Source organism: Ascaphus truei, chromosome 6 (genome assembly GCF_040206685.1).
Source record: "Ascaphus truei isolate aAscTru1 chromosome 6, aAscTru1.hap1, whole genome shotgun sequence".
NCBI lineage: Eukaryota > Metazoa > Chordata > Amphibia > Anura > Ascaphidae > Ascaphus > Ascaphus truei.
In genome coordinates this window covers 65,535,232-65,552,935 of record NC_134488.1, presented here as the reverse complement: position 1 = coordinate 65,552,935, position 17,704 = coordinate 65,535,232, and the positions used below count along the sequence as shown (strand labels likewise).

The following is a 17,704-nucleotide window of genomic DNA, read 5'->3' as shown; positions in this document are numbered from 1 at the left end:
CATGTACTAAACCTGGAGGAGAAACACACAAGAGGGGAGTGCTAAAAATACTCTTAAGGAATATTGAGGGACCCCCTAAAGAACAAATACAATTGGGCTTTTTATAGGGAGCCAAGTGATCCTGAACAGCTTACTTTTGTGAAATAAATGCCATGTGATGTAGAGAAGTGTGGAGATCCTCATTGCTTCCCGTTGCTTTTCTCTGCAGGGTGAAATGGGAACGGACGGAGCTGTAGGTAAAGAGGTGGGTAATGTGACTGCTTCATTATCACTGTAACAACAGTTACCACTTGTGTGCATGTGTGTATGTACAAGTGTGCAGAAAGTAGATGCATGAGTGAGTGTTACTCTGACTTTTCTGCCTGTGCTCCCTTGTCTTTCACGTGATACATGCTCTCTTTCCCTCTGTCTTAATTTTCACTTTCTCTTTTCAGCTATCTTTCTATCTGTTTTTTTTTCTGTTCTCTCCATTCGGTTTTCGCTCTTTCTTTTCCTGTCACACACTTCGCCTCTCTTCTATCTCCCTATCTCTCTCTCCATACTTCGCTCTTCCTCACTGGGACTCACTGTGTACGCCAATGACTTCTCACCTTCTCTCTGCCCTTCCTCAGGGTCCCCCTGGAAAGCCTGGACTTCCTGGATCTCACGGAGAGAAGGTGAGCGGAAATCTCAGTTGCAGGGTGTTGGGATGTAGTGGATCATGAGCACCAGATGTGAGTGTCCACTCTCCCGCTCCTGTTACAGGGCGAGGCTGGATCTAATGGCGCTACTGGATCCCCTGGAGAGAGAGGGAGGCCAGGAACACCAGGTGGTTACGGAAAGAGCGAATCCATGGGAATAGTCGGACCCAGAGGACCTGCTGGAGAAAGAGGCTCTTCTGGACCACCAGGACCCTCCGGTGAACCAGGAATCCCAGGAACCCCAGGAACTATGGTAAAAAGGGGGCACCTGCAAAGCATGATAGATGTTAGCTTTGTATGGATGAGCTAAAGTCTTCAGGTGACTCCAAGCCCTGGTTTTGTTGCAGTATTTCCACTGACTGAACACATGGTTCACAAGCCCTAGTATTTAAAGACAGGTTATGCCCTTTACAAGAGGCAGCAAATAATGTTATTTATGAGGGTGTTGAGACTGCAGTGCATTGAGATTCATTACTAATCCTTCTTGCTTTTGCTTCTCCTGGAACGGCACAAACCTACCCTCTTCCCCCTTTCCTCTTCATCTGTTGTTTTACATATTAGCACTAAGCATGAGGACAGGTCTGTGCTGTTCCCAAAGAAGTTGAATGTGCCCAGTGTTACAGCCCTGATTTATATTGAGAGATAAAATCTGGGATACCCTTTATCCGGTTTCTGTCATGGATCCGTGACCTCCCTCTGCTCTCTCTCTGCACAGGCAGATGCCATCAATTATGATGAAATCAAGAGGATGATACGACAGGAGATGATCAGAATCTTTGATGGTAAATTTGCCTCCAGGTGATACAGCTGGATGTTACCCAACTCCTGAGTGGAATCGTTGCATTGGTAGACACCATCATATTAGTCTGTTTGCACGTTACTGTTATAATGCAACATTATCAACCCAAAATAATTGCATCCATCTTTCATGTGTCCTTTATAAACTTTTGGAGGAGTAAGGATCAGTTCTACTTTGGGGGGTACAGCCCAAAATCTACCCTGCTGGTTGATGTCTTGTTGTAAGCAGGGACCTGCTGTATATTAGGAGGAAGAGCCATGGGTGCAGGGAAAGAGAAGTGCTAGAACAAGAGGTTATGCACTGAAGCTGGGGGGTGGGAGGCTCAGGGGCAATGTGTAAGTTTTCCATGGAAAGGGTGGTGGATTCATGGAATTGTTTACCAACAGAGGTGGTACAGAGTAATACAGCAAGGGAGTTAAAAAGTGCTTGTGATAGACATAAGGCTATCCTAAATATAAAATAAAGACTATGATTCAATAGGGTCTGAGGTATTGCAACAGATTTGCAACAGAACTGGGAAGACTGTGGGCCAAGTGGTTTTCAAATTCTGTTCTATATGTTTATGTGACTGATTAGTGTCTCTCCCACAGAGAGGATGGCTTATTACGCAACTCGCATGCAGACGCCCGTCGAGATGGTTTCCTCCCCCGGAAGACCTGGTCCCCCTGGTAAGGAAGGGACCCCCGGCCGACCGGGATCCGCTGGAGCACCAGGACTTCCAGGGCAGATCGGACGCGAGGGGCGGCAAGGAGTCCCAGGAATGAGAGGTGAGTGGGGGAAGTCATTTTGCATTGCACATACTGGTATCATTAAGTACATAACATGTGTCAATGTGTTATACAAATATCATATATTAATGTATTTTACATAGAACATGTAGCTTGCATTGAAAACAAATATGTAGTATAGAAATTACATCTATCTGCATTGTAGAAATGATGTATCAATGCAGTCTTTGCCAATACATTATATAAATGCCATGAATCAGTTACAGAAATGACACATATCTGTGCATTATAGATGTGACAGTTGACATCTCCCTTTCTCTGCTTGCAGGTGAACCTGGAGCAAAAGGAGAGAAGGGTGTGATCGGCATTGGTATGATGGGTGACAGTGGTCCTCCTGGTCCACCAGGTACACGTTACGTTTTACCCCCTACACCTGTTTATTTGGGTGAGAGCAGCCGCCTTTCCTTCCTTTACTCGGTTATCTCTTCCTTCTTGTTCTAACACAGTGCACCTTTTCTTGTTATCTCCCCCAGGGCAACAAGGACTTCCAGGATATGGCAAGTTGGGATCCCCAGGGCCAATGGGGCAGCAAGGTATCCCGGGCATCCCTGGCACCCCTGGGACAACGGGTCAGCGGGGCACAGATGGACGATGCAACCCATCAGACTGTTACAGCACGATGTCAATGGACGGGTACCAGTCCAAGAGCATGAAAGGGCCAGGGCGATAAAATGCCCAAACCCTCAGCCTTTCACCGACCCCTCCACTGGATCATCGTCCAAGAGCTAATACCTCCTTCAGTGCCAGAGAGGCCAGCAGCTCATTGCTCCGTTAACAGATATATACATATTGCTCCATAACGTGTTGCAGGCCTCTCTGGCACAGAAGGTGGGAGATATTATTTCCCCCTTGTTTTCATTTTAATGGGGTTCTGCCTTTCTACTCCCCCATACACGTTTTATCCTGCTGGCAGATTTCATTGATTCAAGAGATTCTGCACCATCTGGGAGTAAATGGACCTGCGTCGAAGGCAGAACAGCTGAAACTTGACTGATTGAGGTTCAAAAGAAATAACCTTTGTCTGATTTGCCTAGTTCCCCGGGCAAATCAAAATGGTTTGAGTTACAGCCTGAACCTTTGACTTCCCTGTAGAAATTGCAGTCTCGCTAAACTGGAGCATCTTTATAAAAGTATCTTGTTTATTATGGAAACTGCAAAGTTCTGGTGCAAAAAAAGCTGTAACAGTTGTATCAAAATAATCTCGTTCAAAGCAAATTTTGTATTTTCTAAATCTTATCTTAAAGATATAAAATAAAACATTTTTTATTGCACCAGAACTGCACCCAAGGAAACATGTTCTGCTTTACTCTCAGACCTGTATGTTTTACTCCCAGTTGGTACATTTATTTTGTATGATGATTAATTCTACCCTGCATCGTCATTCTCATTATGGGTACTTCCTCTGGGTTTTAGTTTAGGATTTGGGAAGCATTATCAGGACCGCCCAGGGATCTTCAATTTCCCCTTTCACAGCTAATGTACAAAAAAAAAGTTTATTCTGACGCTCTTGCGCCATTTTCTGCTCCCAACTACATCGGATTTTTGACAGACAAAGGGAAGAACAGGTGACACACACACAGGCATGTACTTTAAACCATATCATTATAATCTGTGTGTCTCATGTAAATCCTCAAACTGACACTGCCTAAATCACAAGCTGCCCGATATGGGGCACATATTGGAGCAAAGACCTTGATAGATTGAGGCATAGGGGAGTAAACTGAAAATGACCTTAAACAACAACCCCCAATGCTTGGAAAACCACAATCAGTATTTCCGCATATATGTTTTTTATCAATGAGATATTCCCATCCAAAAAATAATTTGCAGGCCTGCTGAACCTCTCTCGGGTGTTAGTCCTGAAGGCTGATGGTAGGAAATCTCTCTCTGTTCCTCACTCCCAGCACTGGCGAGCTGATAGATTTCCATGGAGTCTCAATCACTGCCATCAGAATGTTTTCATTAAAATTCTATTTTTCCGTTCAGAACCCAGCAATTCTACTGTTCTGAGTGTTTAGATTTAGATGCCTCTTTACCCCGTCTTCACCTCGCAAGTCACCTCGTTTCACAACCAGAGCTAAGTTCAGGAGGAGAAACCCATGTCTGAACTTCTGGTGCTTCTGTTGACAGTAAATGTTGTCATCCAGGAAAAAAGGCAGGCAGGAGGGAACCTGGTTGCCAGTATCAATGTACTTTTATCATTTGTATGCATTTCTGCTAGTTTACACAGTACAACAATACAGTCTAAATGAATCCAGAATGAAATTACAGCTGCATTTTAGATGGTTAACCCCCCACATCCTCCTACAGACCTCAAACCCTTCAGAAACTGAAAGGGTTAACACACAATCTGCCATGTATATACATACAGATACATATTGTACAGTTACTTTATCCTACAAGTAAATAAATGGAAACCGTGTGTAGGAGTGATCCACAGAAAGGGAGCATAGCTGGGTTTTATCCTTTGTGACCCTGTCTGGTGTCTTTGTTATTGACTAGGAATCCTCCCCGGGTGCCAAAGCTGACACTTCACCAAACAGTACTGAGCCAGAAGGACAAACGTGGGTTATGAGTAAGCTAGATCCCAGTATGCCCAGCTCCCCTGACTACACAGGGACGTTAGAATTTAGTACCACATTACCAAACATGACCATACTCTGGCAGACTAAGAATGGGCATTAACGAGGCATGTATCCAAAGGTAGGATACAGAACAAGGTGTTAAGTGAGAGTCCTAAGGAGGCCAGTTCAGACCCACACAGGCTGCTGGATAACCTCATGGATTACACCAAGAACTGTTGTAATGTGGTTGCATTTTAATTCGCTTGAGGTGAAAGGCGCCTGCAATGCAGTAGAAGAACATGAAAATCAACAATGTATGAACCTCTCTGGCCTTAAAATGGTCAAGGCCTGTGTTGCATCCTAGCTGTACTCTTAATAGCTACACAGTGCACAGGGTATGTAAAACAGGATCCTGTGACCCATGGCTTGTAGTGAACTCAGCAGTGAGGGGGTGATCCCACCCCATAGAAAAGATTTCCGACCACATTGCCCTGACAGTCAGTGTTGAAGTCATGTGACTTAAACGCAGCAGCATTTTTGTATGGAAAAAGGAACCCGGAACTGTAAGCAAAGAATAATGTATTTATATCTAAATGGTTATAAATAATCCAGCTTTAAATAAAAAAAGATGTGGAAGAAAACTGATTTCTCCCTCTCTCCCGGCCGGTATCCAGACCAAGTCCTAATCATTTCATAGTCATGATATGGTACAAAAAGATGGGGAATTATAATTTTTTCCGTCGGTTACACCACTTATAGTGTGGGCAACACTTCCTGTAACTCAAAATGCAAAAAAAACAGTGAATACCCAAATTAGTAACAAATAAAAATGAAAAAAAATATACGATTTAGTGTCATGAATAGAATTTTTATTAGGAACAGCGAAGGAAACGGCATTTCAGATCCCATTCGGACCTTTTATCATCAACCCAACGAAAAGGACCAGATGGAAACTGAAACGTTATTTCCGTCGCTCCTAATGAAAATACTTTTCATGACAATCTGAAACTCAAGTAGAGCTTTCTAAAAAAATGTTTCACTAATGTGGGTACAGGCAGTCCTCGTTTTACAACACTTCGTTTTACAACGAATGGCTTATCCAACGCTGTGCAATGCATACTTATATTCATTTTTACAATGCCAAAACGGCTTATCCAACAGTCTTACAACGCTTTGCAAAGTTGTTTGTGTATATAATATATATATTATACTATATAATATATTATATTTTTATATTATATATTATGTTATATATATAATAAATTATATAGTGCATATACTGTGTGTGTGTGCTGCATATCTTATTGCCTGCGTAAAATATTTTGTGTATTTTAGCATTAAAAATGCCTTCAGGAACGGAACCTTTCATTTAAACAGTGTTCCTATGGGAAAACGTGTTTCGCTTTACAACGTTTCGCTATCCAACGCCATTTTGAGTTACGCATTATGTCGGATAACCGAGGACTGCCTGTACTCCTGTTTTGAATGTTGAATAATCATATGGAGTTTGAAAAACAAAAAGGTACCAGTACAGAATTTCCCCACAAAAATCACCCTGCTTCCTCCTTTGCAGCCACCGGGATAATAAACTTTTCAGGCAGGTGTGCTCCCCATACTTTCCTCTGTATCGTCCACGAGATATGTGTGTATCAGCTGTATCCAAAAGCTCTAAAGATGTGCTATGGTTTGAGGACATCCGTGTTGTGTACAAGTTTGTTCTGCTACCAATACCAGCACAGCCCCTCAAATATAATTGATATTATTCTGGAATCTGTCTCCAATGTGTTAATGTCCTGTATCTGCAGCTCCGTTTAGTGTTATTCACTGGAGGGGTTCTCATTTTTCTATTTCAATTCGTAGAATACAAACCTCTAGGTCTGAGCTGCGCTCACTCAACTCTTAACAAACTTGCATGAATTGTGTACAGTGTCTGTCACTCGTTTCTTACATTAAACGCTGATGAACAGATTACGAAGATCACGGACACACAGGGCTTTAGATCCACGTCACCCAAACCCAGGTCAGATGAAGAAGACTCAGCACTACACATTGAGAAGTCAAAAGAAATTGTATTAAGCCCGTGATAACCAACGTTTCGATCCTGCACAAATAACCTTCCTCAGGGATATGCCACATACACTTGTTTAAACTTCTTTTCATTTGTGAAGTGTGCCTACTATATTCGATGATATATACATACGGTAAATATATATATATATATATATATATATATATATATATATAGTTATTATCAGTTCCAGAGAACCTTGGCACAGAAAAAGAGAGAAAATAACCAAATATGGTGTTGTGTGAGTGTATATATATATATATATATATATATATATATATATATATATATATATATATTTATATATGTGTGTGTGTGTGCTTTTTAAAGACGTGGCGGTACTCACATCTTGATAAATGTAAAATGCCTCTCCCACCCCATCCCCTCTCCCTTCTCTATTGAATTTGTGACAATTCAACTTTTAATTAAAAAAATTGATAATAAAACAAAAAATACGTTTAACATTTATAGATGCTGTTTATTACTTTGAAGTTTAAAGAAGTTTAGAAGAGTTTAAATAATGAAAAAAATGTAAACATCCACAAATGAGAGTTTCATAGAAAATTCAACATTTTCATCCAGTTCTCGTCCGACAAAACGCCCTGACTTGGTTTCTTGCTGTTGGTGTCTATGGCCGAGAGTCGTCCTCGAAATAACCATGAATCAACGTATTGTGTAGGGTCAAATCGTGGGAGGGGCGGCCCAACATCTCTGATAAACAAAAGTGCGGAAATGGTTTTTGGCATCAACGAAGCTCTGGTCGGGCTGATGATCAAATTAATTTGCGAAAATCCTCGTTTGCATCGGCTTGAAGAAATGGTAATTATAATCCGAGCGCGTTTCAAATGAAGCAATCTTTCCAGATATACAGGGTTTTTTTTCCGGTCAGATCATCCCGAAATCCACAAATCATATCTCTTTCGGTTAGTTGAAGTCTGATCGACAAGTTTCTAACTTCCATCTCTCCGAATGTCAATTGAGTGGGAATGTCTTCAGGCCACTGGTTTGGCTCGAGCACGTGAGACTATTGCTCTAAATCAACATCTTCATTATCAAGCAACTTTTTTTTTATTGATTCTTTTAAATATCTGTAAAAAAGCCGCCCGGATCAATTGGAGGATCATTTTTGAAATCTTTTTTGTGAAGTGAAACTCCCAGGAAGCTGAGATTTTGGGCAGCTGTTGTGGCATTTCCCTAATAAGTGCTTGGGATCGTTCGTCTTTCTTCAAAAACCTGTACAAGTGCTTTAATCTTCATCTGCTCTCTACAGGTACATGTTGCGCTCTTGCAAGTCAATGCTCAATTCGGACAATTCTTGGAGAGTATCACCTAGATCCAATACAAATGATGTAGATGTCATTTTTCGCTGTACGCCCTCATGTGCATTTCTCCTTTTCGTCGCTTGTTGAATCAAGCTTCGCTTCTTCGAAAATGTTGCACCAAAACTTCATTGTTTTCCCCCGTCACTGAAACTGACCGGAAACTGGATGCCAACTATCGCGTGCTTAAAATTCGGCCAATTCTTAACAGTTGGACCTCCAGCAAGTTACATGACACACTATTTTTCGGTGACCCTTGATACAAGACATAAAGCTTTACATCTGTTGATTCCGGAGACATTTTTCTTACTGTAATCACCGACCGACAGTTTTAATCTGAGATTAGTACAGTGCCACACTATTAAAGAAGGAAGTTTGTCCTTCAGTAGTTTCTTTAACGCCACTGTTACACCCCAACATCACGGCTGCACCAACACACGCAACACAAAATAAATCATTTCTCAAGTAGTCTTCTGTCATCCCGTAAAAACGAAGACAATCGAATAAAATATCAAAAATTCCTTTTGCAGTAACACTTTAAAGTTTGACCAAGTCCAAAAATAAATGTAACGGTGAGTTCATTGCACTCGACACAAATCTAATCGTACACGATTAGGGTAATTTTTGGCTTTGGGCAGTTGACTCGTCGATTATCAATTAGATTTTACTTTTCGACCTAATGATTTCTTTAGCCACATTTTTTCTCATTTCATCACTATTGTGATTCACGATGTTAATACACGCGTTTGTAGAGTGAAGAATACGACCCATGTCATTTCCATTTAGTTCAATACATTTCAGATTAAAAATTGAACACTTGGTTTTCTTTTGCCACATTATATGCAGTGCACATTTATTTGTTTTGCGGTAATCACTTTCTCATGAGGTAACGCCTTTAAAAACATGTTCTCAAAGGGGTCACTTTGTCAGCTTCTGCAACCAACTTTGAAAAAGTAACAGAAAGCAACGCCTTTAATTCCCTTTTATCTGTCCCTTCAGCACACCTCATGGATGTGAAAAGAAACTCGTGTTTTTTTTTCCTTTTAAGATAATTTATTGACAACAAACTAGCCACTGTGTAGTCGCATTTAAAAATGTTGAATTCATGCACTTAAACATGCCAACGACACACAGCTTTCCGCCTCTTAAGTCGAGATGGAAACTTTAATTTATTTGGACGTCGCTCTGAGAAAACAAGCACTGTATATACACTGGCGACACACTTTATTCGAGCTCGGCTAGTCCCACGAATTCGGGTATACCCGGGTGTATTGAGGTTTGTGACTGTTTTCTGCCCGAGTGCATTGCGTTATTTTCCAGGCAGGGATTGAAGCATTTTATTCCCGCTGGCTGCAATACTGCACAGTATATATATATATATACTGCATTACAATTCATGAATTTATGCCATCTGGTAGACACGCGAAGCATTGCAGCCTATTAAATCCTAATCATTATCATTTAACAGATCAGCCGCCCGTCAGCCAGGCATGAACCCAGGCTGGGAAGGCAAACGCAACGGGGCTTGTCAGAGGTGAGGAGCGGCGCATTCCAGGTATCTGCCAGGTACATACTGGGTATTTGCTCGAATAAAGTGTGTCGGTGCAGTATATATATATATATATATACACATATAAGACAAAACAAAAATAGCAGGCACTCCAGTCTAAAGAAAAAACACCAAATGGCTAGTGCACGTGTCATTGAAATAAAGATTTGGATAAATACTCCACCGGAATCCCATGAATCAGACCCAGCACTGTAAGTGAAAGTATAAAAAGTGCATATTTATCATCAAAGACAAAAAACAAAGTTTCGGCCTCTGTGGGACCTTCCTTATGGTGATTTATAGCTATGAACACTGTGCACATTTATATACAGTGTATTCACCCGGAAGTGAAAATGTAAAAAGCCGGCGAACGTGCCAGGGTCATAAAGCTCGGCTTCTAGTGCCTAGCAGCAACCGTATCAGCAACCGTTGAGTTGACACACGACACGGAGGAGCACAGCTGTAGGAACAGAAGTGTTGATTCGTTTGCAGCTACTACACCACAGCTCCACACCGACAGGTGATCCATGGGATACTGATACTGTTGACCGATGCGCATGTCCTATCTCTATCTTGTGAGTGAACTGATTTTAGCTTGAAAACATGATCCTGTGAGCAATTTCTCTTCACTCATCCCTTTGGGATGTTTTTGATCCACTTTTGGTGATGGTAACTCGTGTATCCATAGTGTATTGATTGAATGCTGCACATTCCAAGTGGGTGTAATACTAGCAATTTAATTAGATACAAAAATACTCCTATGGTAGATGGTATCAACCATAGTGAGTTTGCATTCTTTATGCAAGACAGTAATCACGCTAAAGATACTTTATTAACTAAGCATTGGGATATTTTGACTAAAGATCCGGTCTTTAAAGATCTACTGCCAAAGCAACCAAAAATGATATATACTAAGGCTATAAATATTAAAAATCAATTAGCCCCAAGCCAAATTTAAATTGTAAATAGTATTTCTAATTGGTTAAACTCCAAGAAAAGGCATTTTGGGTTTTATAAATGTAAGAAGTGCAGTAGCTGTAGAATGAACACTACAAAGTTCCATTAAAGAATTTGAATCCCATAACCAAGATCACAAATATAAAATCAAAGATTTCATCTCACGTGATTCTACTTTTCTTGTGTATCTTTAGGTTTGTCCGTGTCACCTATATTATGTTGGTAGGACTAAAAGAAAATTACAAATCCGGATGTCTGAAAACATTGGAAATATTAGGATAGGGTTGGAGACTCATAGTGGCTCCAATCACTTTAAGTCATGTCATAACTGTGACCCGACAGGCATAAGGGTTTTTGCTATAGATTTGTGTAAACAGAGTTATTGTGAGGGAGATAGGATTTTGTCAATCAACAGGTTGGAAACAACATGAATTTTCAAAGTAAAAACACTATCACCCCTAGGACTTAACTTGGAATTTGATCTAATATAATTTTTATCAAAGCTTTTCTTATTTTATATTTGAGCTTACATTATTGTAGGAGGTGGTAATGTTAATATTTCCAGTTTAGCTTAATTGACTGCATGAGATGATTCTAGTGAAGTAATATATATGATTTATTTTCTGCATTGAAGAGTTATAAGAATGTTACTTTTGTATTGGAGCAGTATAAGAATTGTTTTTAAAGAGTATTAACTTTGTCAGTATTAGATTAATTATGCTTGCCTAAATTTTCCCTATTGATTAGTAAGGGTATAAATAGTGAGGGTGAGCAGCTGTAATCCATTCCCCTGACGAAGGTAGCAGGCGAAACTAGTTGGGTAGAGGACGTGGACACAAGAATTCCCTGGATGACTTGCAATCAGTACTGCCGAACGACTGTGACTATCCCACAGAAATCTCGCGAGACGTGAGTTGAATCCTCACATGGGGCGGAAGCGATCCCGGTGCACGAAGGTATCGGGGAGAAGGACGCGGGACGTCTCTTTGATCTACAGAAGAACCTCGTGTGCCAGTGAGCAACAGTGTGCAAAACGTGACTGTGGGAGAGGAACGCCGGATTCAGCTAATGGGCGTATTGTGGATACATCTTTTTTACGTGTTTTTTTAGTTTAATAAATTGTTTGTACAATCGTGCAACCTTCTCATTTCCTTATCTGAAATATTCCTCTGAGAGCGGTACCAATTTCTTCAGTCTGTTTGAGCCCAGCAGCCGCACCTTTGATGTGGAAATCACCTGGACCTGACGGAGAGGATTTTTCAATACAGCAGCTAAGACCTAATAATTTTGCTGATATTCATTTGGCATCCTGTAAGCGCAATCATTTATAGCAGGATTTTGCCTTATATTTATACAGATTACACTATGTTTCGTTTTTCTTTCTTTCTCTCCTATGCGCTTTAGGTACTATTTTCCTTCTACTATAGGTACAGACCAGATCGAAGGAGGACCAAAGAGGATTAAAGATACCCTTTATATGCCTGCAATCAATATTCTTTCTTGTATGTAAGGATTTGTGGGGGGTTGAAGTGGGTACCCTATCAGAGGTACTGCGCAATGGTCTGCCCCCCTTGTGTTATATTCTCAGAACAACTAAGCTGCTGTTGACAAGATTAAGGGTGGAAGGGAGGATCAAAGATACCTTTACATGCCTGCGATCTACTTTTTACTGTGTAAATGAGGACTTGGGGGGTTGAAGTAAGCTCATTTATCAGAGGTGCTGCGCAATGGCTTGTCCACTTCTTTATTCTTACTTTTGTATTTTGCTCATTTGTCTTTTTCCCCTTGCCCTCCCTTGTGTGTGATCCTTTTACCTTCCCCCTTCCCGGCCGAGGGAGTGAGGAGACGACGAGAAGCGCTAAGAAAACAACAGATCCGGAGGTCCAGGCGGCATCAGTGGGTGAGTGTGAATTGTGCAAGAGGGACACATAAAAAACACAAATGGCAGTAAATGTTTTGTCCCACAATGTTAAGGGCTTTAATAGCCCACACAAGAGGCACATAGCTTTCTCGGTAAACAAAAGGAGGAAAGCGGATATACTGCTCTTACAGGAGATGCACTTTAGTGAAACAAACAGCCCTACATTTTTTAGACAAAAGCTTTAGACATTTTCATCTAGCATCCACCAAAGAGAAAAAGAGAGGTGTAGCGATATTGATTCATAATAAATTACCCTTTTTAGTAGATAAAATAAGGAGACAAGGGTGGCAGATTTGTGATAATAGTAGGTACACTACAGGGTAGTTACCTCACACTGGCGAATATCTACGCCCCTTGTGAGAGTGACCCGCAATTTTTCAATACGTTTTTCACAATACTAAATAAGATAGCGGAGGGAAACATTGTTTTGGTGGGGGATTTCAACAAGACCATTGACCCATCACTCAACAAGTCATCGCAGAAAAAGAGGGGCAAGGATGAAGGGACTGTGGCGCTCCTCACAGGACTAAGAGATAGAAAATTAGTTGACATATGGAGAGAACAGCATCACGGAGAAAGAGGTTCCCCTTTCTACTCACACCCGCACAATAGTTGCTACAGAATTAATTACTTCTTTGTATCTAATAGACCGGTTCCGCAGATCGCCAACTCCAGGATCCATGATATTTCATGGTCTGATCACGCACCCATAGAGCTATGGTGCTCGCAAATTAGACTAGATAGCCCGGGCACAAATTGGAAACTCAATGAATCAATTATAAAGATCCCTAAGATAATACAAACCCTTAAAGAAGAATTAGTACAATTTTTCAGGATTAACAGAGATGGCGTGAACTATCACATAACCTTATGGGAGGCTCACAAAGCTACTCTCAGAGGCACTTTAATTAACATAGCGGTCGGTAGGAAGAAGAAGAGAGATGCAAAATTAAATCAGTTAAAAATGAAGCTTCACGAGCACTCTGCCTACATAGTAGAAATAGTAGAGAGGAGATCCTGCAGGAGTTAAAAGACGTAAGAATTGAACTTAACGTACTCCTCACCTCCCAGGCTGATAAAACGTTGAGGTGGTCAAAGAGGAATTTTTTGGAAAAAGCAAACAAGCCAGATACCATGTGTGACAGGGTGAAGTCAGCCACTAACAGTTATGCCTGGGAGACATATGTATGAGTGCTTCATCTAGCACTCAGAGGGTTAACCCAGGAGGAAGGGTTGAGTAATCAGAAGGGAGCCAACACACCTGACAACCAGCATGACATATAAGGAAGTCATTGCTGTTAGTCAGGTGGCTCTCTCTCAGAAACTATCCTAGACAAGCTGCTATGCAGACAGATTCACAACTACAGCTCTAAAGTCACAATAAGAACTGTTCACATTATTTTTCTGACTGTTTGATATATACTTATGGTTTGTTTATGGATTAGCCAGCCAGCCTGATAGGCTTGCAGTTTTAGTAAGCTCTCCCAATGTGGAGCAGGATTTATTTTGCTGCTATATTTTGTGTTGCCTTAAAGGGACGGTGTGCCCAAATATTACGTTCTATTGTGAAGAAATAAAACCACTTAACATTAACTTAAAACCTGAAACTCCTCGTGTGGACCATTGACTGACCTCGCCTACTGGCCGTCCTGCAACACCATGCTAGCTAACAAAATCCGTAATAGGCAACCAAATTATAATATTCACCATTAGGACCCATAAGGGAGATGTGACGTCTAACCCCAAACTCATAGTGGAAGTGTTTAAGACATACTATGAAAAGCTGTACAATGGGGAGAAGGTGATACATAATGTAAATACGAATAAAGCTATGGAGAGTTTCCTGGCAGATTCGGCACTGCCGAGATTGAGTAGTTTGGAGCGAGAGTGTCTACAAAAAGATTTTACAGTTGAAGAGTTAGTAGAGGTAGTAAAGCCTCTTAAACCCTCTAAAGCTCCAGGCCCGGACGGGTTCTCTAACCTATATTACAAAAAATGTATTGGGATCCTGGCCCCTCACATGCTAAGAATGTTCAATTCAGTTCTAGCAGGAGCTCCGTTCCCGGATCAGATGCTCCAGGCGTCCATCTCATTAATTCACAAAAAGGGAAAAGACCCTGCAAATTGTCAAAGTTACAGGCCGATATCATTAATAAATTCGGACAATAAAATCTATTCAAAATTATTGGCCAATAGATTGAGCTCTATACTGCCTAGGCTGATTCACCCGGATCAAGTTGGATTTATTAGAGATAGACAAGCGGCCAATAATGCTAGGAGAATTATTGATGTAATTGAGTTTATAAATGCCAACAAGATCCCGGGGATAGTGTTAAGCTTAGACACTGAAAAAGCCTTTGACAGAATAGATTGGCCATATCTAGATGCCACGCTTGGGGCGTTCAGAGGTAGAATCTTAAGGACAATCAAAGCATTATATACTAATCCAGCAGCGCAGATCCTCCATAAAGGCTTCCCCTCTGAGCTTTTCAGAATTAAAAGTGGCACGAGACAGGGCTGCCCGCTCTCGCCCCTTTTGTTCGCCTTATGCATGGAGCCACTGGCCGCCCAAATCAGGAGCAATCAGGACATAACGGGAATTCAAATTCAGTCACAAAACCACAAAGTGGTGTTGTATGCGGACGATGTTATTCTGACATTATCGCGACCTCTTACCTCTCTACCCAACCTCTTCAACCTGCTGGGGAAATTAAATAGGGTATCAGGATTTAAAATTAACCAATCCAAATCTGAAGCCCTTAGTATAAATATCCCAAAAGATATGGAAAAATTAATAGAGATTAACTTTAATTTCAATTGGCAGCCCAAGGTTATCAAATATTTAGGGGTAAATATTACAAAAAATGTTAAATCACTATATAAGGCAAACTATCCAAACCTCTTGCTGTCCCTGAGAGGAGATTTGATGGAGTGGTCCTCGTATGGAATCTTTTGGATTGGAAGAATTTACAGCGTCAAAATGAACCTTCTGCCTCGAATCCTATATTTGTTTCAGACTCTTCCGATTCCGATAGTAATCACGGACATTTTGTCCTTGCAATTTCAGATATCAAAATGTATCTGGAGGAACAAGAAACCACGCATTTAAGCGAAAATTCTTCGAAGACCTAAAGCGGCTGGTGGGCTAGCGGTACCTTGCTTGCTTTCATATTACAAAGCGGCTCAATTATGTCAAATTATACAGTGGCATATGGACCCGGGCATGCGCAGATAGGTGGCTTTAGAAAGTGAACTATGCGCTCCATTGGAAATGTGAAACCTAATCTGGTACCCCAAATCTAGGCTTAAAGCATTAAAAAAAAACGCTGTCCTCGATGCTAAACTCACTCGCCATCTGGGAAGCCTCTAAATTTAAATGGTCGTTGACTTCTAGGCATTCACTGATGACTCCTCTATATGGCAACCCTGACTTTGCTCCAGGGCTAGATAGTAAGAATTTTAGAGTATGGAGACAACAGGGGTTTGGGAGATTGAAGTATTTGGAGGGTAGAATCACCATTAAGACATTTGAAAAGATTAAGTCAGAAAAAGACATCCCATGCACAGAATTTTTTAGGTACCTCCAAATCCGGGGATTTTATACCAAACACACGACTCATCCACCGCTGACGAATTTTTAAATGCTCGGTGTGTTGGGTATTGACACACGGGGACTAACATCTAGAATATATAGAGAAGTGATCAGTTCGGGTAAAGACTATTCACAGAAATTAAGTTTCCTGGCCCAATGGGAGTCGGATTTACACACGACTTTAGGGGACGAGGACTGGAATGAGATATTCAACGCAGTGGCCAAAAGTTCCATATGCACAACATTGAAGGAGAACGCATATAAGGTAATAATGATGTGGTACCTCACTCCCTTAAAACTTTCTAAATTTGTCCCAGGTTACTCCCACTTGTGTCCTAAGCAATGTGGAGAGCCGGCGGACCTGTTCCACATGCTGTGGTCCTGCCCTCAAATAGCCCCTTTATGGGAGCAAATCAGGATTTGGCTTCAGAGGATTTTGGACCTCGAAATTCAGTTGGACCCCTGGCTCTTCTTGCTAAACAAGCCAGCGCAACAACTAGCCAGAGCGGAAAATAAATTAGTTGCGCATTTTGTAACAGCCACTAGATGCGAGATTGCAGCATTGTGGAAACAAAACACAATTCCATCTATTGATAAGATTCGGAACAGAATTTGGTTTGTCTGCCAGATGGAGAAGTTGACGAGTTTAGTCAATGACACTGGCTCAAATTTCCTAAAGGTCTGGCTGCCGTGGTTGACACAGACGAACATCCAGGGGGTGAGCAATGCCACTGTTTGGCTTTGAATAGATTAGGTGCGTTCTCCTTTGATTGTTGGCAAAGGGTTTAGGAATGGGACGGAATATCTAGTCTAAAAATCACGCAGGTAATTGGTTATCCCGCAGGGTTAGTTAATAGGTCATCAAATTTAGGGATACGCCGAGGAACTGCCGGTCGGAAGTTGGCAAAAAGTAGAGTCCTTGAGGAGACCAAGAACCAAAAATTCAGTGGCTTGGCTCCTCCCCCACCTCTCCTCCTGCACCCTTCCCTCCTCCAACCCCTCCCCGTGGTGATGTTTTTGTGTCATGAGGCATGGCGCTGACATTTATTTAAGAGAGCTCAGGTGACAACATGTACGACTGTCTGTTATGCCTTATGGAAAAACTCAATAAAATTTGAAGTTGAAACAAAAAAGACATTTACACAAGTTTTTGAAGAACCAAAAGAATAAGAACTTGAAATCTTCACATCTTCAATATAGCCGAATTATTGTATACTATCCTTAAATTTTTCTATGTTTTAACATTTCAGATACTAACACCTGGCCTAGGACTCTGACCGGAAACCACTAAACAGATCAGTGGATCCTGGTTGGGTTACTATTAGGGGTTACTTGTATTATTTTTTCTTTATCTGGTTACTAAACAAAAGAGGAACAAAATTGAAAGAGTTCCAGATTCTAATATCCGTGTGTTAGGACAGCTGGGGATAGCAACGGAGAGCAATGTGTTGCTAGACTTAGCACATA

At 41.2% G+C, this 17,704-nt stretch overlaps 1 protein-coding gene across 11 annotated transcripts in view; it reads left to right on the top strand.

The window, feature by feature from the left end:
• COL16A1 (collagen type XVI alpha 1 chain) overlaps positions 1 to 5,770 on the top strand; it is an 80,785-nt gene extending 75,015 nt beyond the window's left edge. For all 11 annotated transcript variants that reach the window (XM_075604636.1, XM_075604635.1, XM_075604633.1 and 8 more), the window contains 7 exons: positions 209 to 244; positions 612 to 656; positions 745 to 933; positions 1,396 to 1,462; positions 2,070 to 2,246; positions 2,536 to 2,613; positions 2,741 to 5,770. In XM_075604636.1, the coding sequence (XP_075460751.1) occupies positions 209 to 244; positions 612 to 656; positions 745 to 933; positions 1,396 to 1,462; positions 2,070 to 2,246; positions 2,536 to 2,613; positions 2,741 to 2,937 (789 nt within the window). In that variant the 3' untranslated portion in view covers positions 2,938 to 5,770. The remainder of the gene's footprint in view (positions 1 to 208; positions 245 to 611; positions 657 to 744; positions 934 to 1,395; positions 1,463 to 2,069; positions 2,247 to 2,535; positions 2,614 to 2,740) is intronic.
• Positions 5,771 to 17,704: the final 11,934 nt, after the last annotated feature.